Here is a 24,302-nt window from a genome sequence, read left to right on the forward strand (position 1 = left end):
GTGGGGCAAGATAATGCACTGGAATACAAAAAGAAAAAAAATAGAAATCCTTTTCATATTTTTCCTCTTCCTTTAAAAATTCTATTTTGGCTGAGTGCAGAGGCTCAGGCCTATAATCCCAATACTGGGAGGCCAAGGCAGGCGGATCACTCGAGTCCAGGCATTCAAGACAAGCCTAGGCAACATAGTGAAACCCCATCTCTACTGAAAATACAAAAATTAGCTGGGCGTGGTGGCGTGTGTCTGTAGTCCTAGCTACCTGTGAGGCTGAGATGGGAGTATGAATTGAGCCAGGGAAGTCAAGGCTGCAGTGAGCTGTGATCATGCCATGGCATTCAGGCCTGGATGATGAGAGTGAGACTCTGTCTCAAAAAGAAAAAAAAATTGTGTACAGTGATATACATGTGTAGGGGAGAAAAAGTGTGATACTTTTCCTCACCAGTCATATGGGTTATGGCTGACACTCTTGTAACAAAAGGCAGACTAACAAAAGGAAAGCATAACAATTTTATTTCATCAAAGTTTAATGTGACATGTGAGTCTTCAGAAATGAATACCGAAAGGCTCAGGGAGAATTGTCCATTTTTATGCTTAGACTCAATGAGGAATGGACAGTGGTATAGAAATGCGATTGGACAGAAAGTTCTGATCAACTGTAATGGACCGAGGTGGTGGGATGGGGACCCAGCAGGGCCTGTCTGTTCAGATTCTTCTCGGCCTCTCTGGGCAGCATTTCTTCTTTCTAGGTATGGGGCACGACCCCTCTGGAATGAGGGTCTTAGGACCTACTCTCAGACAAAGTTGGTCAGAGAATTTCTTTACGGCCAGCTCCTGTGCAGAAGGGTGGGGGAAGGTTTGAGTCGCAGTTTTAGGTTTTATCAGTGGCTTTGGGGGAAGAATTTCTATGACTCACCTTGGGGAGGGGGAACTCTGGTTTCTATGACTCACCTCATGGGAGAAAGAGGTGCACAAGGGGTGCAGGAGGGCAGGAGAAGGTCAGAGAGAACTTGCTTCTGAGGCTGCTTCTGAGGTCATCCAAACTCCACCATTTCAAAGTACTCAGCCTGCCAAAGTGCCATACTTTGGGGTATTGTTGTCCGAGCCCCAACACATGTCCACCCTGCACATCCCTGTAAATAACTATACATGCATAAATTAGGGGTCTGTGTGCGCACATACCCGCGGTGGTGCTCCGTGGCAAGGGAAAATTGGTGCTCTATGGGAAGGAAATTTTCCCAGCTCTGAGGTTCTGCGGGGTCTCTATTCCAAAGTGAGGTTCTGGCTGGGCGTGGTGCCTCACATCTGTAATCCCTGCACTTTGGGAGGCTTGGGCGGGCAGATCACCTGAGGCTAGGAGTTCAAGACCAGCCGGGCCAACATGATTGAAACTCCATCTCTACTAAAAATACAAAAATTAGCCGGGCATGGTGATGCACACCTGCAGTCCCAGCTACTCGGGAGGCTGAGGCAGGAGAATCGCTTGAACCCTGGAGGCAGAAGTTGCAGTGAGCCGAGATTGTGTCATTGCATTCCAGCCTGGGCGACAAAGCAGGACTCTGTCTTAACAACAACAAAAAAAAGTGAGGTTCTGTCTGAAAAAAAAAAATAAAGAGAGAGGAGTGGGGAGACAAAGACAGAAAGAGACAGATAAGAGAGACAGAAAGAGCAGAAAGACTTGGCCCAAAGGCCCCAAGAAGTGCTCCGAAATCAGTGTGTGCAGTTACATAGAATCAATAGCTTACAGTGGCTAAGAGTAGAAACTCTGGAATCAGATCTGTCCTCAAAATCTCTAAATTTCAATGTCGTCAACTACAAAATGAAAACATGATCCTGAAAGCATTGTAAATTAACTGAGGATTAAAGTGGATCATGGAAGTGAAGCACTTAAACACAGTGCCTTAAACAAACACTCAATAAATTGTAGCTATTGTCTGTGAATAATAATTTTAAAATTAGCAGGATCTCAGCTGGGTGCGGTGGCTCATGCCTGTAATCCCAGCACTTTGGGAGGCCGAGGCGGGCAGATCACGAGGTCAGGAAATTGAGACCATCCTGGCTAACATGGTAAAATCCCGTCTCTACTAAAAATACAAAAAAATTAGCTAGGGGTGGTGGCGGGTGCCTGTAGTCCCAGTTACTCGGGAGGCTGAGGCAGGAGAATGGCATGAACCCGGGAGGCGGAGCTTGTAGTGAGCCGAGATCATGCCACTGCACTCCAGGCTGGGCGACAGCGCTAGACTCCATCTCAAAAAAAAAAAAAAAAAAAAAAAAAAAAAAAAAAAAAAAAATTAGCAGGATCTCACTAGAAGTAAGAATTCTACCTCCTGGGTTGCTATTAGAATCTGTCTAGTAGAAATATACTGATGTCTCTGCTAAAAGAAGGGGTTTGGGTTTTTCACTTTATTTGCCTAATGAACTAAGGCGAGAGATATAAAAGGACTATCAAACAAAGTTGATGTCAAGTGATTTTGGAAAGTAATTGGAATTTGCGTGGACTTTTAAAACAGTAAGTGGAAGAAATAAATGTAAGTAAAGCAATAATAGGATTCGTGAGCCAGAAATACATGCATGCAACAGTCAGAGAACAAGCCCTCTAATAAAGAACAAAAATATTTCACAGCCAGAAAATGTGGGTGCTGGTCTCAGCTCCACCACTTACAGCTTAAAGACCTGAGCAAGCCCCTTGGCTCAGAGAGCTGAGCCTAGGAATTAAACCCTGCCCCCAACATGAGAAAGAATTCTCCAATAATCCATTCTCAGAATCAGGAAAACTATGCTAATTGCAAACAAATAAATTTTCCATGTAAATGGTTGGGTCATAACAATCTTGTAATAAACCTGTTTCTTTCTTTGCATGGGCTGTTAAGGAGCTTAGAGCAAAAACTCAGCCATCTCTAGTAACTGTACACAATCTTATGGCATGCACTTATATGCAATTATATGCGAGGAAGTGCTCTATTCAAAGTCTAAATCATGAACACACCCCAGATCAGTGAAGGATATTGATATATGAGGGGAGAAGGAGGTGGGGAGCATTTCAGTGAATGCCACTGAGAGGGACTGAGACCCTCATATCAGAACAGAAGTTTCTAAATTGGTATGGTTCTCTCTAGAGTATAATGCTACCCGTTAAGTATCTGGGAACCAAGGATTTGGCAAGGAACATGCTTATCAAGTCAGCAAAGTGTACTCCTCTTTGCTCTGATGAATCATAGTTTTGCGCTAATGCTCCTCAGAGATGCCACACTGGATGGCAAGCTCTGCATAAGGAGCTGTCAGGCACTAGAAATAGAACTTCCATGAAGGGGCAGCCTATCTGTCCCCCTGCTCTGAGCAGGCCATGCTGGCTGGTTTGGGGGTGAGGCCTTTATCCCCAGCCCTTACTGCTTGCTTCATCCTTCTCGTTTTCTTCCCTCTCCTGTTTTATTTTATTATTTTATTTTATTTTTGGGATGGAGTTTTTCTGTTGTTGCCCAGGCTGGAGTGCAGTGGCTCGATCTCGGCTCACTGCAACCTCCGTCTCCCAGGTTCAAGCAATTCTCCTGCCTCAGCTTCCCTAGTAGCTGTGATTACAGGCGCATGCCATCACGCCCGGCTAATTTTTGTATTTTTAGTAGCGATGGGGTTTCACCATGTTGGCCAGGCTGGTCTCGACCTCCTGACCTCAGGTGATCCGCCCACCCTGGCCTCCCAAAGTGCTGGGATTACAGGCATGAGCCACCGCGCCCAGCCCCCTCTCCTGTTTTAGATTCGAGTTCTAAACCAGCCTATTAAAAGCCAGTGGTGTGGTTGTGGGCAAGGTATCTCCTCCACCTGGGACACGAGTTCCCTCTAGAAAATCAAAGAGCTGAGTTAAATGCAGGTTCTTAAGTTGTTTGTGTGCCATGGACCTTTTTGGCATTCTAGTATATTCTCAGAAAAAGTATTTTTATGCATGAGATAAAGTACATAGGATTGCAAAGATAACCAATTATACAGAATGTGCTTATCATAATATGTATAAAACACAGCTGAATATTGTAAGGTGTATGCTTCTATATTGATGCACTAAGTAATGTGATCTAGCAGAAGGTCTAATGACTATTATAATTTCAAAGCATTGATGCATGTAAGTGATATTTTGAGACATCTGAAACAACTGAAATGAGATTTGAGAATACCGCTGATTTCTATTGGTAACAAAGTCACAGATATTGCTAATACTATCTATTTGTTGCCCCATCAAGGAAAATACCAAATTTCAGTTCGTAAAAATAAAGATGTCATTTTTTTTCCCATCCAAATTCATAGATGCTCTGAATCTAGCTAAGAGGTCCATGGACCACAGGCTAAGAACAGCTGGACTGACGACTTCTAAAATTGCTTCTGACTCTGAAGCAGTTGGATTCCACAGAATTTTCTAAATGATGCCAGGGGACAGATTAGGGGACATTTAGGATAATGGGGTGAAATTTTACAATCTTAACAGCTCGCACCAGAGTGAATCAGAGGGTGGGAACCGTTTTTGTTTAGCAACTGCCTTGATCTGTCTCTTGGGGCAGTCAGAGACACCCTAATGACTTGCTTGGCAGGAAAGGGCACCAGAAGGGAGAACTAAACTGCTCTGCATAAAACGTGTCCAAGAATTGGGAGGTGGGGGCAGGGAGAACACAGACAGTAATTAGAGAACCAGAGAGGAAACCAGAGCCAGAGCGGGTTAGAATGGTGAGGGACTCCTTAAGAAAGCAGATGGTTGATACTCAACTGGAAGTTGTTGACTTACTGTCAACAATTCTTTTGACCCCACACTTCATTAAAGTGGTCTACACATACAAAGGAAATAAGGAAAAGTGCTGAATTCTCCTGCTAGGTGAATGCAGTGGAGCAAAGGAGAGGATGGATGGCCTAGCGGGAAGGCAGAGTTAAAAGAGGTCATGCAAATCAAAGTGACGGGAAGCACAGAAACTTTGGGAAGCACGCTGGCATGGGGGCCTGGACGCTTCCTGTCTAGGTCATACGGGACACGTGCTCTCAGCTAACCTCTGTGTTCTCAGAGCATGGGCCAGAGACCAGCAGTATCAGCAACATCTGAGCCTTGTTAGAAGGGCAAATTCTTAAGCCCAACCCCAGACCTACTGGATGGAACCATATGAGGTTGGGGTCCAGCAATCTGTGTCTTCCCCTCCAGGCAATTTGGATACTCAAGTTCAAGTTTGAGAACTTCTGCTGTCAGGCGTTATTATTTCCATTATTGCATTCCAGTGTCCCAGTCCGCAGAGAGGTGTATGCAGAATTTCTCCCAGCACTCAGCCTTGGAGGACCCGCTCCCAGCAAGGGGATAAGAACACTGCCCCTCACCTTGCACTGGAGAGAGCTTTCCAGAGCCAGAAAATGCTCCCAGCCACGGTGAGCTCCCTGCCCCTCCAGGCAGCCACTCTCTCCTGGGACCTTTCCAGTGACCCTCCTGGGACCTTTCCAGTGACCCAAAGGTCCATGCCTTCTAGGCTGGGGCTGCCCTCTGGAGCCACTTTTCTGAAAGAAGCCCTTCCAGACCGGAAAGACTGAAGTCTGAGTCTTCCCGTCTTTCTGCTGGTGCCTTGCACAGCATGGTGCTCTGGCCACCATAGAGGTTGGTCTCTGAAGACTGCTCATTTACCAGTTTCTCTTAGGATATCGTCCAGGGCTGCAGACAGAGGGCAGGGCAGGCAGGGCCAGCGTGACTGTGGCCTCCTTTGCTCTGTACATCAGTTGCTGTCACCGTGGACCACACTGTTACAGGAAAGGAGCCCCAATCCAGACACCAAGAGAGGGCTCTCGGATCTCGCGCAAGAATGAATTCAGGGCAAATCCATAGAGTAAAGTGAAAGGAAGTTTATTAAGCAAGTAAAGGGGCCAGGCACGGTGGCTCACGCCTATAATCTCAGCACTTTGGGAGGTCGAGGCGGGCGGATCACGAGGTCAAGAGAGCAAGACCATCCTGGCCAACATGGTGAAACCCCATCTCTACTATAATACAAAAAATTAGCTGGGCATGGTGGCGGGCGTCTGTAGTCCCAGCTAGTCGGGAGGCTGAGGCAGGGGAACCGCTTAAACCAGGGGGGCGGGGGCGCAGAGGTTGCAGTGAGCCGACATCGCGCCACTGCACTCCAGCCTGGTGACAGAGCAAGACTCCGTCTCAAAACAAAAAAACAAGTAAAGAAATAAAAGAATGGCTACTCCATAGAGCAGCCCCGAGGGCTGCTGGTTGTCCACGTTTATGGTTATTTCTTGATGATATGCTAAACAAGGGGTGGATTATTCATGCCTCCCCTTTTTAGCTCATATAGGGGAACTTCCTGACGTTGCCATGGCATTTGTAAACTGTCATGGCGCTGGTGGGAGTGGAGCAGCGAGGACAACCAGAGGTCACTCTCGTCACCATCTTGGTTTTGGTGGGTTTTGGCCGGCTTCTTTACCGCATCCTGTTTTATCAGCAAGGTCTTTATGACCTGTATCTTGTGCCAACCTCCTATCTCATCCTGTGACTTAGAATGCCTTACCATCTGGGAATGCAGCCCAGTAGGTCTCAGCCTTATTTTACCCAGCCCCTACTCAAGATGGAGTTGCTCTGGTTCAAATGCCTCTGACAACATCACCCCAACTCATGCACAGATTAAGGCCTCTAGAACCTCTAAGTACAAAAAATTCCATGACCTCCTCTCCACCAGTATGGAATTGAAAATAAAAATAATAAAAAACCATCAAATAAATATAACAAAGCACAACAAAGCCCTTCATTCTTTCATTATAATTATTTTAGTATTATTTTTGAAAGACCAAATACCAATTTTTAAATGTTTATCATAAAACATTTCTGAAACCTGAAAAGGTGAAAAGAATTATTAAAAATCAAAGCCTCATACACTCACCACTTAGCTTAAGGAATAAAATATTACAATATTGGCTGGGCGTGGTGGCTCACAGCTATAATCCCAACACTTTGGGAGGCGGAGGCGGGCAGATCACCTGAGGTCAGGAGTTCAAGACCAGCCTGGCCAGCTTGGCAAAACCCTGTCTCTACTAAAAATACAAAAATTAGCCAGGTGTGGTGGCAGGCACCTATAATTCCAGCAACTCAGGAGGCTGAGGTAGGAGAATCGCTGGAACCAGGTGGCAGTGAGCAGAGATCGCGCCACTGCACTCCAGCCTTCGTAAAACCAATGTTGTTTAAAAAAACTAATGGTATTTTTCAAAGAATTCTGCTTTATTGCTTCTCTGAGCCAATGGTTCTCACATTTTGCTGCTGGAGATGGGGACGGGGGCAGATGGGATGGGGCTCTGCACACTGAGTGGAAATGGGCTCTATTTCCTGTCCTCTGACTCCAGGGGTCAACACTTTTCTGGCGAATTATCTCCGTGGATCTGGCCAGCTCTGAAGCCCAGTGGGGCCTTCACCGCATTTTTGGAACGAGGCTGCCATCTGCTGGCCGCTCGAGGAAAAGACGGCAGCTGCATCTAGCCTGGGGAGGGTCAGTGTGTAGAGAGCTCCCTCACCCGTGATGTAGGCAGTGTCCCACAGCAGCTCTGGGAATGGGGAAGCAGAGGAAGGAGAGTCACCCTCAATGGGCAGATGAGCAGCTGAACTGTGATGGGATGGTAGCACATGGGGTTCCCAGGGACACTTCAGGGCCCAAAAAAGAAAAAAGCCAGGACTGAGGGGAAGGGAATAACAGAGCAAAGGTTTTTTTAAGAAAGATAAACCCCCTAGAAGGAGAAGCAGGTGCCACTAGAGAGTCCCAAATGGGGAGCAGAAGGTTCGCGCTCCAGGGCACTGGACTTCTCCTGTTCCGTCCAGGGATTGCATCAGTCCCTGTAGTAGCTCATTCCCGCAGGGATTTGTTTGCTGTTCTCTCTGCTTTGAACATTCTTTCCTGCCCCAGTCCCCTTCCTTGGAGTAAATGTTTGTTCAGTGCTCAGGTCTCAGTAAACTGTGCCCACACTGCCTCCAGAAGTCCCCAGGGGCTGCCTTTTCCTCTGCACCCTGTTCCTGCCTCTAGCCTCAGGTAGTCCTGTTCTGGATTGGCCTGCTTACTTGTTTACAGTTTTACTGTTTACTTACCCTCATGAGATTCCAAATTCCCTGAGGGCAGGGACAACATTTCATCCCCAGCACCAGTGCAGGCAAGAGAGTGAGAAATATTGGTTTACTAAATTGATTTTTTATGGCATTTTTTGAAAATCAGACATCATAATCTGGAATAAAAAGGAAAGTACTTTGAAACATATTTCTCCCAACAGCAAGGTCTCCCCAGAAGTAAGCTGAAAATGATTGCCTTTTCTATTTATCTGTAACCACATGTGGAGGGTGGGGGAGTGAGAACCAGAAAGAGAGACAACAAATTATTTTATTTTCAGTTGTCATATGTTGTAAGTTATGCTGCTCTTCAGTAAACAATCATAGTAGACAGCTGCTATTTGGGGCCTGGCCAGCATCCATATCCATTCTTCCTTTAGGTAGTAAGAGCATCTCAATTTTACTTTGGTGAAACAACCTCTTCTATTCTCAGTCTATATGATCCAGGGCAGCAAATCCCATCCCCAGGCCCAAGTATGGGCATGTGGCTCAGGCCTGGCAAATCACAGTATGCCAACAGCCTAGCACATGATTCATCAGGAACAAGCACATGACCCAAGCTGGCCCAGTGAGATTTCACCCTGGAATCATTGATGCAAGAAGACCTGGGGGGTGCCGAGTGTGTAGGACGTGAACCTGGAGCTGCAGGCAACCATATTGCCACCATGAGGCAAGAGGAAGTTAGAAAGTGAAGCCAAACAAAGGAAAGCAGAGCTAGGAGAAGAGAAACAGAGACCTCAAAACAGGCATCCTTTCATTCCAGCACCCAACCTTGAACTTTTTCTGTATCTTTCTGTTACAAGACCAACAAACTCTTTTTTTGTCTTTCCAAAGTTAGTTTGAGGGAGTCTCTGTTCCTTGCAACTGAACTAGTACTAGCTAACGTAAAAAGCAGAATGAAGATGGCTGGGTGCAGTGGTTCATGCCCATAACCTCAGCACTTTGGGAGGCCAAGGCAGGCGGATCACTTGAGATCAGGAGTTCGAGACCAGCCTGGCTAACATGGTGAAACCCGCCTCTACTAAAAATACAAAAATTAGCCAGTCATGGTGGCACATGCCTGTAATCCTAGCTATTCAGGAGGCTGAGGCAGGAGAATTGCTTGAACCTGGGAGGCAGAGGCTGCAGTGAGCTGAGATAGCGCCACTGCACTCCAGCCTGGGCAACAGAGCAAGACCCTGTCTAAAAAAACAAAAAGAAAAGAAAGGAAGCAGAACAAAGAAAGTGAGTTTTCCTTAGTTTTATATTTTTACAAAGTCAGTACAGCATTTGCAACACTTCTAACACAGATCAGAAAACTATAAGCTTTTACCTTATTATAAAATTATTCGGCATGTAAGTTAAAAGGAGAACCACATGATCACTGAATCCCATGTCTTAGATGGTTCTGGGGTTCTAAGGTCTTGAGAGCCATCAAGTAGCCTGTTCCAGGGTTTCCATCCAGCAATCCCCCCCCCCCCCCACATTTACCCCTGCTTCCAGGAGAAGTTCTCATCTCCAAACAAGAAGGTCGCAGACTGTGGGCCTCGAAGCTGCACCTGTGTGAACCTCTGAGCTCAGCCGCCAGCCTCCATGAAGTCTCCACATCTCCTTATCTCAGTGAAGAAGTGGCTGTGGCCATGAGGGCTGCGAACAATGACCCAGGCTTCTTCCGCAGGACCTCCGGCCGATCAAACTCTACCACCTGGAGGGTAGAGAAAGGCGAGGGGAGTATCAGGGCACAGCTGAGCTTGTGTCCTTGGAGGACTCAAAGGCATCTGGGGTAGCAGCCTGAGCCCTCATCCTCCCACCAGCCCAAGGATGCAGCCTTCACCTTCCCATTGCCCATAACCAAGATGCGGTCACAGTTCAGCACGGTGGTGACACGGTGGGCAATGACAAGCACGGTGCAGCCCTGGAAGGCTTCACGGATTGTGCGCTGGATCAGGGTGTCTGTCTCCATGTCAATGGAGGCTGTGGCTTCATCGATAAGGATGATCTGATGAATACAAAACAGGGGTGAAGGTGTCTACTTCAGGCCCTAGAGACCTGGGTCTAGCCCTGGTTTACCACTAATTCACCAGGGCCCTTCCTCTCCAGGTCTCCATTTCTTTAGCTGAGAAATGGGAGAACTGTGCTGAGTGCAAAGCCCGCTCTGATTGCTGATTATCCATTACCTTATGAGGAGACCGTTAGGTCTCAACCAGGAGCTAACTGCATTTTAGTGGCCAGAGAATTAAGTTCTTGGAAATGAAAATGGCCTAGTGGCAACTTCTTGTTTTATTAACTACTTTCCCATTTACCTAAATTAAAGTAGAGCAGTGTTCTCCAAGAAGGGGCAGGCACACACCCCAGGAGGCACATGAGATGATTTCTCCAGCATATGGATAAACACTCTTTTTAGTTTAACATTTTTGTATTTATTTCATTAATGATATGCATGAGGAAACTGTAACTCGCACTGAAAGTGTGATTTCACAAATGGCACTGCTTGGGATGAGGCTGTTTTTGAAAAGGGAGTATCATTAGTAAATCACAGGGTAGGTGGTACCCAGAGATGACAAAAATCATAAAGTAATGACTCAAATTTGGGAAGTAATACAGAGGAAGACGCAGCACCAAATGGCTATGTAATTGAAATAAGGAAGTGTGAAGTGAAGAAAGTACTACATGCACATCGCAAATTTGTTGTTCATCTCTCCAAAGAAGAGGGGGAAAGTCCTACCTCCTCTGAAATTTTCCCAGGCTTTGGTCCCCACTGAGCTCTTTTCCCACAACTCTGACAGTTTGCACCAACAGTTTTTGCATTTATCATTAATTAACCATGATATGTGTGTGTGAGCATGCATACACGTGTGAGTATGGAGGAGGTGTGTACATATGCATGCATAAGTATGTGTGTACATGTGTGTCTTGCCTCGCCTACGTAGGAGAAGGTTTGCCCCAGGCTATCTCACATACTCAAACACCTGAAATTATGGACAAAATATCTAGAAAGCTTCTGGAAGCTCTGTTCCACCAAATTTCTAAAAATATGCAATTTTGCTGCCATAAAAAAGAATGAGTTAATGTCCTTTGCAGGGACATGGGTGAAGCTGGAAGTCATCATTCTCAGCAAACTAACACAGGAACAGAAAACCAAACACCGCATGTTCTCATTCACAAGTGGGAGTTGAACAATGAGAACACATGGACACAGGGAGGGGAACATCACACACCGGGGCCTGTCAGGTGGTGGGGGGCAAGGAAAGGGAGAGCATTAGGACAAATGCTTAATGCATGTGGGTCTTAAAACCTAGATGATGGGTTCATAGGTGCAGCAAACCACCATAGCACATGTGTACCTATGCAACAAACCTGCACGTTCTGCACATGCATCCCAGAACTTAAAGTAAATTAAAAATATATATATATATGTATGCAATTTTGCCCTGGATCAGCATCTGTCATCCAATTCCCAATTCTAATAAAGATAAAAGGGATGTCCTGCATCCAAATTTTTAAAACAGTATACAGTAGGCAATTTAAAAATCAACGAGGGTCTAATGTGTTGTGTTTTTCTGAGAAAAGAGAATCATCATTTGGTCTAGTTGGAGACATTTCAGCTCAGGTGTAAGGAATCCGCTATCAGGCAGCCTAGGCTGTAAATCTCATCTACCATGCCTCATCCACACCACAAATGCATGTGGAATGGCACTTAGTGAAATGAATAAGCCCATCTTGAATTAATTTTTGTAGAAGGTGTAGGGAAGGGATCCAGTTTCAGCTTTCCACATATGGTTAGCCAGTTTTCCCAGCACCATTTATTAAATAGGGAATCCTTTCCCTATTTCTTGTTTTTGTCAGGTTTGTCAAAGATCAGATGGTTGTAGATGTGTGGAAATAATTAAGAAAATGTAGCACATATACACCATGGAATACCATGCAGCTGTAAAAAAGGATGAGTTGATGTCCTTTGTAGGGACATGGATGAAGCTGGAAACCATCATTCTCAGCAAACTATTGCAAGGACAAAAAACCAAACACCGCATGTTCTCACTCATAGGTGGGAATTGAACAATGAGAACACTTGGACACAGGGTGGGGAACATCACACACCGGGGCCTGTCGTGGGGTTGGGGGAGGTGGGAGGGATAGCATTAGGAGATATACCTAATGTAAATGACGAGTTAACGGGTGCAGCACACCAACATGGCACATGTATACATATGTAACAAACCTGCACGTTGTGCACTTGTGCCATAGAACTTAAAGTATAATAATAAAAAAAAAGAAATGAATAAGCCCTTTGGATTCTGTTGTTGTTGTTGTTGTTGTTGTTGTTGAGAAGACGTACAGCACAGTGCCCAGTGTCCCACGGTAGTGAAGGGAGAAGGAGCCGGTGTGGCTTCCCTCATCATGCATAGTCTGTGGCTTCCCCTGGCCACACAGCAGTGGTGGCCTCACCTTGGAGTTGCGAAGCACAGCCCGAGCAATGCAGAGCAGCTGCCTCTCCCCCACAGAGAAGTTTCCACCGTTTACCACCACATCCGTATGCAGCTTTTTGGGGAACTTTGAGATCTGTGATATGGGAAGAAGAGACAACATAACCTGCAAGCCACTGTGGGGTGAGACCCAACCTGACCTCGTCAGTCTCCCGCTGTATTGGCAACACTGCCCTCCTCTCTCTACGCTCCAGCCTCTGTCTTCTTGCTCCTTAACTGCGCCTTGCCCACTCTCATCTCTGGGCCTTTGCATACGCTAGCTCCTGTGCCCAGAATGTCCTTTCAAAAGATCTTTCACCAGCTGCCCCTCAGTTCTTGGTCTCAACTCAGCTGTCACCTGTTTAAAGAGACCTTGCCTGGCCACCCAATTGAAAAGAGCTGCTCCTGCCCTGAAGTTTCTATGGGTCTCATGACTACCTATACAGCCCTTACCAGTATCTGAAAGTATCCCCTGCATTTACTTGTTGCCTTTATCTCCCATTGAATGTATGTACCAGGAGGACAAAGACCTCATCTGCCTTGTCTTTGCTGTGCCCCTGAGCCTAGAACAGTGTCTGGCACACAGTTGATGTCTGAGTGCCATCAGCCTTGACTTAGGAATGCCAAGTCATCGTATCTCCATGAGATGATGCATCCATGACCCAAAGCAGCAGCAGCTGGAACACCACATGAGGGGAGCCCCAAAGGAGCAGCCCCCCATGGGCGATGCAGACTTAGACCAAGACTTGGGCCTTGGAGCTACTTACGGCCTTGGTCAAGAATGTCCTCTCCAAAGCATCCCAGATCTGCTGGTCAGTGTGACGGTCAAAGGGATCTAGGTTGAATCTGCCATATGAGAGAAAGAGAAGTGTTCAACAACATCACCCAGGCTTTGAACACTCATTTATACGCCCAGTGAATGACCAAGAATGTTTAGAACTGGATTATGGGGTTTAGGGAAATGCATGGAACCACCACGAATGGAGATTTCTTGCGCCTCCCAGCACCTGTTCCTTCTGCAGGCAGCAGCCCCAGGTTTTGTTTAGGGGCCACCTCCTCCCCAGTCCCCCAGCCCATGTGTTCCAGGGCGGGCTCCACCATCCACTCCAGATGGAGCAAAGGGCTCAAGGATAAGCCAGTCGACATACAGCGATCCCTGGCCATGGTGCTTAGCTCGGGGTGGGAAAGTAACCAATCAGAGTGTATCTCAGGACTTTTCGGGCTACCATGGGAGCAGAGACGTGAGGAGAGATTGCAACCATCCTCCCACAGGAGTGGGACACATGGAGCCCCCCAGGGCCCTCATGTGGAGTTCAGAATGAAGCAAGGCAATGCTAGGGGAAAACCGGGCCCTGGAACTCAGCCTTGGCCTCCCCATTATCATGCATGAGTCATTAGAGGCCACTTTTCCTTAAGCCATTTGGGTTTTGTTTTATTGTGTGATAGAAAGTACATAATATTTATCATTTTAACCACTTAAAAGTGTACAATTCAGCAGCATTAAATACATTAATAATGTCATGTAACCATTACCACTATTTATATCAAAACCTTTTTCATCATCCTGCTGCGCACGGTGGTTCACACCTGTAATCCCAGCACTTTGGGAGGCTGAGGTGGGCGGAACACTTGAGGTCAGGAGTTTGAGACCAGCCTGGCCAACATGGTGAAACCCCACTCCACTAAAAATACAAAAATTAGCCAGGCACAGTGATGCAAGTCTGTAGTCCCAGTTACTCAGGAAGCTGAGACAGAAGAATCACTTAAACCCGGGAGGTGGAGGTTGCAGTGAGCCGAGATGGTGTCACTGCACTCTGGCCTGGGTGACAGAGTGAGACTTGGTCTCAGAACAGAACAAAACAAAACAAAACTTTTTCATTATCCCCAACAAAAACTCTATACCCATTAAACAGTCTCTTCTTTCCCCTCCCCACCAGCCCTTGGTAACTTCTATTCTACTTTCCATCAATATGGATTTGCCTATTCCAGCTACCTCATATAAGTGGAATCATGTAGTATGTGTCCTTCTGTCTGGCATCTTTCACTTTGTGTCCATCCATATTGTAGCATGTATCGTTTCCCTCCTTTTTAGAGCTGCATAATATTCCATTGTATGTATATACCACATTTTGTTTTTCCATTCATCTGTTTATAGACATATGACTTGTTTCCACCTTTTGGTTACTGTGAGTAGGGCTGCTCTAAACACTAGTGTACACATATGGGTTGAAGTCTCTGCTTTCAACACTTTGGGATATATAACTAGTCCTGGATTACATGGTAATTCTATGTTTAATTTTTTTTTTTTTTTTTTTTTTTTTTTTTGAGACAGGGTCTCACTCTGTCAACGAGGCTGGAGTGCAGTGGTGCAAACACAGCTCACTATAGCGTTGACCTCTTGGGCTCAAGCAAGCCTCCCACCTCAGTCTCCTGAGTAGCTGGAATTGCAAGCACAGACCACCATGCCCAGCTAATTTTTGTTTACCTTTTTGAGGAACTGCCAAATTGTTTTCCCTGGTCTCTGCACAATTTTACATCCCCACTGGCAATGCATGAGAGTTTCAATTTTTTCACATCCTTGTTAATAATACTTGCTATTTACCTTTTTTTATTGTTATAGCCATTCTAGTAGGTGTGAAGTGGTAGCTCATTGTGGGGGGGCTGGACTTTTCTGTTTCTTGCAGTGAAAAGAATCCTAACATCCAGGTAACTGACATGAGAGAGGGAATCTATCTGGACTTTACACCCAGCAAGCTTTACACTTGCATCTGGAACAGGCAGCACTATAGACACTTCCCTGCTATGCAGCCACGTAGCCCTGAGTGAAACCTGTCAACCTCTGCTTTATCCTTCCCCAGTTGTGCCAGCCACGCATATCTTGTGTGTAGCACAAATGTGTACTAAAGAAGAGGCAGGTCTTATTTGCATGACATTTGATATCTCCAAAGCGCTTTCATAGATGGGTTATTTGACATTTTCTCCTCCATGAGATGGGTATACTCCTTTCTTATCAGTTTTAAGTGGCTCGTTCAAGGTCACACCACAAGCCAGTATGAGAGCCAGGCTTGGCATCAAAGACATTCAGAGAGACGCTTAAGGGTAGAGCCTTAAGTTCTAAGGTAGGATTTCAAGTCCACATTTCTTTCTGCAGCAAGAGGTGAGGGGCAATATCACAAATTATGGGTTTAGAACACCTAGGGTTATATCTCATCTTCACCATTTCTTTGTGTGTCCTTAAACAAATTCCCTTCCTCTCTAAGTTCCATGCCTTCATCTGTAAAATGGGGATAATGAAAGGGCCTCACAGGGTTGCTGGGAGAGTCAAATTAGACAGTATACTAAAGCATTCAGTTGGCACATATAAATGCTCAATAAATGTTAAGTTCATATTTTTACTACTCCTCATACCAACGCACAGGAGATTTGGCCACATTCTACCATAACATAGAAATCTATCACTAAATGTCTTATCATTCCCCTAAGACAACCATTTTTTTGTTTTTTTTCTGGGGGCGGGGAAGGTTTTGAGACAGAGTTTCCTTCAGTCGCCCAGGCTGGAGTGCAGTAGTGCGATCTCGGCTCACTGCAACCTCCACCTCCCGGGCTCATGCGATTCTCGTGCCTCAGCCTCCCGAGTAGCTGCAATTACAGACATGCACCACCGAATCTGGCTAATTTTTGTATTTTTAGTAGAGACGGGGTTTTGTCATGTTGGCCAGGCTGGTCTCAAACTCCTGGCCTCAAGTGATCTCCCTGCCTTGGCCTCCCAAAGTGCTGGGATTACAGGCATGAACTACCATGCCCTGCCTCATGACCCAGTCATTTTGAAACCCTGTGTCTGTGCACATATTGTTCCCTCTCCTTGAAAAGAGTTTCTCTCCTATTTCTGCCTAGCAAGCTCCTACTTAGCTTTCAAGACCCTGATCAAATGTCCCCTCCTCTGGGAAGCCTTTCTGGATTCACTCAGGCAGTGACTTATCCCAGTCGTAGCTCCCTTAGCATTTTGTACATATCTCTGATCTAGCAATTACCCCTTCATACTGTGATTTATTGGGTCTTACCCCTGTACAAAACCATCTTCCCCACCCACACTGTGAGCTCCTGCTGGGGGAGCAGGGGAAATGTACATTCATTAAACTGGCTCCAGTCCCTAGCACAGCGTCCGGACCAGGCAGAAGCTCAGAAAAGGCAAGTTAAATGAGTGGGAGGATGAATGAAGGAATGAATGAATGAAGCTCTGGGGCTCAGTTTATCCTCCTGGCTCTAAGAATTCTCCTTAAATATCACAAAACATGGGGGACCTAGCCTGCTTTTTAGTGCATCCATCTTCCTCAGTCCCCATGCCTTTATGTTTCCTCCCAGATAAAGTGCATTGTCAGTAGGAGCCTAATCTGGATAAAGCTTCATCCCTGAGTTGACTTCTGAGGACACAGAAAGTGTAGTGAAGAGGCTGGAAGATCTGGTTCTGTCTGCTTCACTAACTGGGCTGCCTGGATTTTTCTCATGTCACCCCTGTCCAGAATGTGTACCATTGAAGAAGCACTTCCTAAAAACGTCCCCAGGGGCTTTGCCCAGTGCACAGAGAGAATAAGCCACATCTGGACAAGAAAGAATATGGTAGCCTGAGTACAAATGCTTAATGGTGTAGTGAAATCTGACCAATCCCATCAGGGTTTTGTTTCTGTTTTTTGTTTGTTTGCTTGTTTGTTTGTTTGTTTTTTAATACAGTCAGGGTCTTGTTGTGTTGCCCAGGTTGGAGCACAGTGGCTATTCACAGGTACAGTCATAGTGTACTACAGCCCTGAGCTCCTGGGCTCAAGTGATCCTCCTGCTTCAGCCTCCCAAATAGCTGGGACTACAGCTGTGCACCACCATTGCCATCCAGTTTCTAAAAAATAAAAATATGTTTTGTTTTTGTGTATAACATTATGGTTTACAAAGTGCTCTTATATATATTGAGGCCTCATTTAATCCTCAACAGTACTTCAGTGAGGTAAGCCAGGCAGGCATGAGTGGCCCAGCAGGCCAAGGAAGCCTGGAAATCGGGGCGTTGGTCACCAGCTCATTATAGGCAGCCCGGTGCTGGAATCCTGGTCCTGTGACCCACCTCCTGCAGGCTGCCTGCTGGCCCAGCACTCACCTGATGGTTCCTGAGAGCAGCACTGGATCTTGAGGGATCACTGAGAGCTTGGACCGCAAGTCCTCCAGGCCGATGCTGCAAATGTCAACGCCGTCAATGAGAATCCGGCCTGCCATGGGCTCCACCAGGCGGAAAAGAGCCATGCCCAAGGAGGACTTCCCTGTGGGGCAAGAAACAAGCGGGGCCTCAGTTTCCTGCATCTGCACTAGCGGAAGCACAGGTCACACCTGGCGATCGCACCTGACCCATTGCCCTCCTTGGCCCATTCTTCATCATTGTGGGCCCTGAAGGGGTAGGACAGGGCTGGCGTCTGTGCTCCAGATGGTACCTAATGCCGTGAGCAGCTTGTTACAGCCTAGATCAGAGGGCACACATGGGGCCCCTGGATCAAAGTCAGCCCACAGACATGTTTTGTTTCATACACACAATGTTAGGGTTATTTTTTAATTCCTTGCCAGCATTTTTAAAAATCCTAGATATAAAAAAGTTCAAATTGCATGTTTCTCTTGAAACTTAGTAGAATTGGCAACACTGGACCCATATCCCCCCCCAGGCAACAGCTCGGCTGGAGCTGAGCACGGCCACTTGGCTGAGACACAGTGGCATTCTCCAGTCACCACCCGCCCTCCCCAGCCCCTATATATCACACCCACCCATGGCACTCAGCTATGTCACCTGCCAGGCTCCAAAGCATTGGTGGTTTCAACCCTGTTCTCAAAGTTAAGCTCTATGAGGGTAGAAGCTGTGTGTCTTTCTTACCTTTCAGTTCCCAGGCACATAGCAGGTGCTCAGTAAAAACCTACTGAATGAATATAGGCAGTAGGGTCAGAATCTACTGAGAGCTTCTCTCTGCCAGACCCCGGCCCTCTCAGGGTTTCCACCAATCGGCAGGTGGCAAATAGCAAGAGAAGAACACCCGAAAGAACATATGTGGAAGCTCTTCACCCTGCAGTGCGGGACTGCTGAGGAGACAGAGACCAGGAAGGCTCTCATCATCCATGGGGCTGCCTGGAGGAGGCAGCTCTGGGGTGTCCAGGAGTGGGGCACTGGGGACAAGAACCAAGTCTTAACTGTAGTTTTTGAACAATGCAAAGAGGCAGAGGGAGGGGGACTTGGGCCAGATCTCCCAGAAGTGACAGGAGAGGAAGACAGGGAGAGAAACTGAGGAGGAGAAAGGAAACTGGGAGAGGAAAGAGGAGGAGACAGAGGCTGGTGAGTGCAGTCCAGGAAGGGGGTGGGGAGGGAGGAAAAGGGGAGTCTGGATTTTACTCCTATCCTGCTCTTCATCCTGGCAGTGCCCTGCACTGCCCCTCCAAAATTGCTCCTGCCTGGACCCTACACGCCTCAGCTTAAGCACTGGGCTCAGAACCCAGGTATCCAAAGCCCGGTACCACTAGCCTCATTATTCTGCATACCACCACCCTGTTTATTTCCTCCCTGGCAGCCACCACAGCCTGCAGCTGTCATATTTCCATCTTTATTTGCTGGTCTATTTAACATCTGTCTCCTCCACTGGAATCCCATGATCACAGGGACCTTGGGTTTTGCTCACCAGTGTTTGTCTAGCACAGGGCCCAGCACAGCGTGAGGACCTAATACGTATTTGGGGGATGACTGAGCAAACACATGCCCCCAAATAGGTCTAGTGCCCAAAGGGCAAAGGAGGAGCCGGGGATGCTCCCCCAGGAAGCTCAGCTCACCAGAGCCCGTCCTTCCCACGATGCCCACCACTTCGTGGCCGCGGATGGTCAGGTTGATGCCGTGAAGCACAGTGGGTGTGTTGTCTCTGTATTTCATGTGATAATCCTGAAATGTGATTTCCCCATGCTGTGGCCACCCCTGGGGACAACTTGTGCCTTCCATATGTAAAGGAGCTTCCGAGACACACATCTTGTTTTTGAAGAAAGAAAAAGAAATCAATAGTTATCATCCATCTCGGCCCATCCCTTGCGGGCCTGCCAGCCTCCCACTGTAGGGGGTGTGACCCACCCCAGCCTGCCCTGCGCCAAGGTCAAGCCCCCTGCTGTGTAATCAGAGGAACATCCCCCACGCCCCCATCGCCTAAAACACACAAAATTTTCCCCAGAGGAGTGAGAAACCTGCACAGCTAATTCCCTTGTTATTAACATAGAGCAATGTTCCTGATTTACTGTGTGACTTTAAAGAAATAGACAGTAAAGGCAGCAGAGACTCACCCCTTCGGGGGGTTTCATAGCTCAGAGCCTTTGTGCGGACTTAATCTCTCTCTATCCTCATCCTATGAGACAGGCCTTTTTGGAGGCATTTCCCAGGTGAGGAGATAGAGGATCCAACAACTTAAGATCAACAACTTACTTACACAACTTACTTAAGATCACACAGTTTCAGGTTGGAACTCAAACCCAGATCTGCCTAACGCCGAGCCCACTCTGCATCAAGTGCAGTTGTGTGTGTTGAGAGGAAAGAACGCTGGAGAAGAAGTTGGACCTGACCACCTGGCTGCAAGCCACAACTCCCCATGCTGGTGCCGTGTCACGGCAGCATCCCTGGGCAGGAAATCAGGGCCCTACAATTCATAAATTCCACTCATGCAAGGGGGCAGGAGACCTGGTTTGCAGAGGGCTCTGCCAGCCCCAGCCTGTGTGATCTTAAGCAAAAGTTCTGCCTGGCCCAACCTCAGTTTCCTTGTCTGAAAAATGTGGATAATCATTCAATCAACCTAATAAAATTGTTCCATGATCCCATGAGATAGTCTAGATAAAGGGCTTAGCACCATGCCTAGCCCATAGAAAGGTCTCAATCACAATAATAAAGAACATGATGGAGCCTCAGGCAGTGTGCTATGTGCTTTATGTGTTATATCATTTCAACTTTGTGAAAATCTGGCAAAGCGATGCTATCGTCTTTCTCATTTCAGAGATGGGGAAAAGAGAGTTTGAATAAGTTGCCCAGGTTATTCCGATGATTCAAATGGTAAAGCTTAGACTTGAACCCAGGAAATCTGGCTACAGAATCTATGCTCTTAACCACCATGACATAAATGGAAGCAATAATAGGAACAAAGATTATCGTCATCATTATTATTGCACTGGGCAAACCTCTCATTTCCAAGAGGAGAAGATGATCTCCTCTTCCCCCTAGGAATGCTGTGAGGGATGTGGTCAAAGTGAGCAGACAGGTACGGAAGAGCTTCAGCGAGATGGTCAACAAAAGTCTGGGGAAGACGGGGAGGAAAGGCCAGGAGCCTGGTGTTTCCTGGGATGGTCTCAGGGCTCTGAGGCCAGTGGGGCTTGTAGAGGTCACAGAAGTCATGCCCCAACTTGCATAGCTCCCCACACCAGACCCAGACCTGAACCCCACCTTCATGTACTGCAGTATCCTCTCTGCAGCCGTGAAGTATGCCTCTGTCTCCAAGCCAATCCGGACACTGGCCTGGAAGCTGGACGCCAGCTGGAAGGAAGGAGAAGTGTCGGGGGTCAAGAGGTTGCTGGAGTGTGCTCAGGCTCTTCAACGCTCCTGATAACCACTGATTGCCATTGCCCCTGAGTGACCCCTGAAACTAAGATAATTTTCCTAGCAAGAACGGAGCAGAGGCCCCTGGTGCCCCCTCAGCCCACTTCTGAGTTTAGCTGCAGCTGCGATGGGCAATTCTGGGGGAGAACCTCCCCAGACACTGTTCCACCTCGAGTGCCCTCTGTATGTCTTTCTGCTCAAGACCTCTGCCGACATCGCAGCAACCACCTAGCCTGTGCATGAGGACATTCCAGAAACCCAGGAGACTTAAGGTTACTGAGAATGAACTTTGACTGATGGGGAACAAGAGCTAGCAGAGATAAATGCTCCCATCTCCCAGCCTTTGAGGGCATGGTCCTGGAAATACCCCATATGCTTCTCAGGAGATCCCAGGACAGTTGAGCTCTAGTGACATAGAACAGGGACCCCAATGTCACACTCCCATGATGACTTCCTCCTTCCCCGTCTCACTTTTCTGCTCCCTCAATCCTGGTTCCTGGGAGCACCTCCCAAATAAGCTGCCTGCACCCAAGTTCCTGTCTCAGGTCCTGCCTTCAGGGAAACCCAGGCTAGAGGAGTTAGGGACTCTTGGGAATCAGGGGCACCAAAGATAAGGAAACTGAGGCTCCAAAAGAAGAAATTACATCCACAGAAACATCTAGAAGCTGGAGGCAGAGCTGGGGTTGGGGCCCCGGTCTATAACCTCCATTACCCTGGCCCAAGAAACGGGCAAACAGGAAGTGCAGGGGGTGCTGGGTACCACATTAATCGTACATTCATTCAACAAACTCTGGTGGATGGCTCTGTGCCAGGTGCTGGACCAGGCTCCATGTCCCAAAGTGCAGCAGATGTAGGCCTGCCCTCGAGGAGCTCCCAGCTGGATGGAAAGGCAGACAAGGCAACAAAGGATAAAGTGCAGAGGGGCGCACTCCACAACGGAGAAGGCCTGGAGTGCCACTGGGATGCACAGGAGAGGCCGTGGATGAGGGCACAGGGAAGAATTCCAGGAAGAGTCAGTCCTAGAGTGACATTTTTAAGGTGAAGTAAGATGCAGTGGACTAAAGATGGGTGGAGAAGTGTGTTCCCAACAGAACAGCCTATGTAAGCCCTGAAAGCAGCAAATTCGCAGAATACATCCAGGCACCCACAAGCCGTTTGGCTATGGCTGAAACAAAAGGGTGTAGGAAGGAGGGGAAGCCCTCTGTAAGTCAGAGAAGGTGGGCACCATGATGAAATGGTGCTTAGTCTGGAAAAGAGGCCAGGGGTGGGTTGGAAGACCACTTTTCCTCCCATCCCTCAGTGTATCACACACTGCGGGCTGCCTTGCCAGCATCATGTTCAGGTGTCTGGTGGTCTTATGCTTCAGGGAAGCTTGGTTAATCCAAACCAACCACATTAATTCTACTCCTCTTGCCAGAGATTGGTTTAGGTGTGGGTTCATGATGCCATTCTGGCCGTTGAAGGATGAGAAGGCATCAGATGGGTGTATTCTTGAAAACTTCTTTTTGCTTTTAAAAAGGAACACATGGAAAAAGTTATCTCCTCTCCAGCCTTTGACTGTTATTGTGGGAGGATGTGTCACTTGGGGCTGCAGCAGCCATTTTGTGACCATGAATACAGACAGACTTGCAGACAAAGCCAGGCTGTGGATGCCAGTACAGAAAGGTAGAACGATCAAGGGTTCATGCTGGGCCACTAAATGAGCCAACTGAGCGTAGGCCTACCCCAGCCTTCTGGTTACATGAGAGAATAAGTTCCCAGATGGTCGAGGCCATTTTGAGTTGGTTCTTTGCCTCGCAGCCAGATGCATCTCTGGCATTTACTGAGAAGCCTCTTGGGGCTGCAAAGCAATGTGATGTGTGATTCCTGCCTCCCAACGCTTGAATGTAATTTTCTCAAAAGCGCATGCAGAAGTCAGTGAGGTTCTGGCTTGACTGGAGCAGAGGGAGCACATTGAGGTCAGGACCCCATAGCTGAGGTTTGGTAGACAGGAGACAGAGTTTTTGAAGGCTTCTGAACAAGGCAGTGACATGATGAAAACTATAATTAAACATTACTCTGGTGAGAGTGTGGAAGGTGACTTGGAAAGTACTGAAGGACTGGGAACTGAGAAGTTATTACCAGGATGAAGATAAGATGCTTAAATAGTACAGCAGACCTTGAAAAGAAGAAAAGACCCTCAAGGGCCATTTTGAAGCAGTCAGTCCCCCAGGCAGGGTTTCCCATTAGAGTCTCCTGTGGTGCAACAACCTTTGAGCAACCACCTGCTGTGAACGGTGCACCCTGGGAGAGATGAGCCTCTGCCTCGCTCCCTACAAGGGCTGCGCTTAGGGCAGCACCAGCACTGGGCAACCTTTGCCCTGAGCATTGCCCTCCTGATCTATGTCCTGAAGCAGCAGCAGGAGGGATTTCTGGGCCTTAGTGATTCCGAATCCCCTAAGACACTGGTGTGGCGCCTCTCCCTGAGAGTGCCGGAGGTTTGGGGGTCACTCTGCAATGGTGCATGTGTGTGTATCAGAGACAGAGAGAGAGAATGTGAGCCTGTGCACACACCTGTCTCTTACTGGCTATGGGAACATAGCCAAGTTACTTAAACACTCTAAGCCCTAAGTTTTCTATTTGTAAGACAGGAACAATAATAGCTAATATTCATTGAGCATTTATTCCAGGCCAGGCTCTACTCTAGGTTTTTACAAACATTAAGTCTCACATTTACACAGAATCCTCACAAGTTTATGATTTTGAAACTTTTATCTCCCTTTTACAGATGAGGAATCCCAGAGGTTAACCAATTTACCCAAAGCCACACAGCTAATGATGGGCAGAGTCTCTTTGAACCTGGATATTCCAAACCACATGTTCCTTTTTTTTTTTTTTTTTTTTTTTTTTTTTTTTTTTTTGAGATGGATTCTCACTCTGTCGCCCAGGCTGGAGTGCAGTGGTGCAATCTTGCCTCACTGCAAGTTCCGCCTCCCAAGTTCACGCCATTCTCCTGCCTCAGCCTCCTGAGTAGCTGGGACTACAGGCACCCGCCACCACGCCAGGCTAATTTTTTTGTATTTTTTTAGTACAGATGGGATTTCACCATGTTAGCCAGGATAGTCTCGATCTCCTGACCTCGTGATCCACCCACCTT

General features: G+C 47.3%; 1 protein-coding gene across 1 annotated transcript in view; it reads right to left on the bottom strand.

Moving 5' to 3' along the window:
• Positions 1–9,317: 9,317 nt before the first annotated feature.
• ABCC11 (ATP binding cassette subfamily C member 11) overlaps positions 9,318–24,302 on the bottom strand; it is a 66,369-nt gene continuing 51,384 nt past the window's right edge. The window contains exons 23-29 of the mRNA XM_024233198.3: positions 21,014–21,103; positions 19,375–19,564; positions 17,675–17,834; positions 13,302–13,380; positions 12,518–12,631; positions 9,906–10,070; positions 9,318–9,776 (exon numbers count right to left, since the gene is read on the bottom strand). Of these exons, the coding sequence (XP_024088966.2) occupies positions 9,684–9,776; positions 9,906–10,070; positions 12,518–12,631; positions 13,302–13,380; positions 17,675–17,834; positions 19,375–19,564; positions 21,014–21,103 (891 nt within the window). The 3' untranslated portion in view covers positions 9,318–9,683. The remainder of the gene's footprint in view (positions 9,777–9,905; positions 10,071–12,517; positions 12,632–13,301; positions 13,381–17,674; positions 17,835–19,374; positions 19,565–21,013; positions 21,104–24,302) is intronic.

Source organism: Pongo abelii, chromosome 18 (assembly GCF_028885655.2).
Source record: "Pongo abelii isolate AG06213 chromosome 18, NHGRI_mPonAbe1-v2.0_pri, whole genome shotgun sequence".
Classification (NCBI taxonomy): domain Eukaryota; kingdom Metazoa; phylum Chordata; class Mammalia; order Primates; family Hominidae; genus Pongo; species Pongo abelii.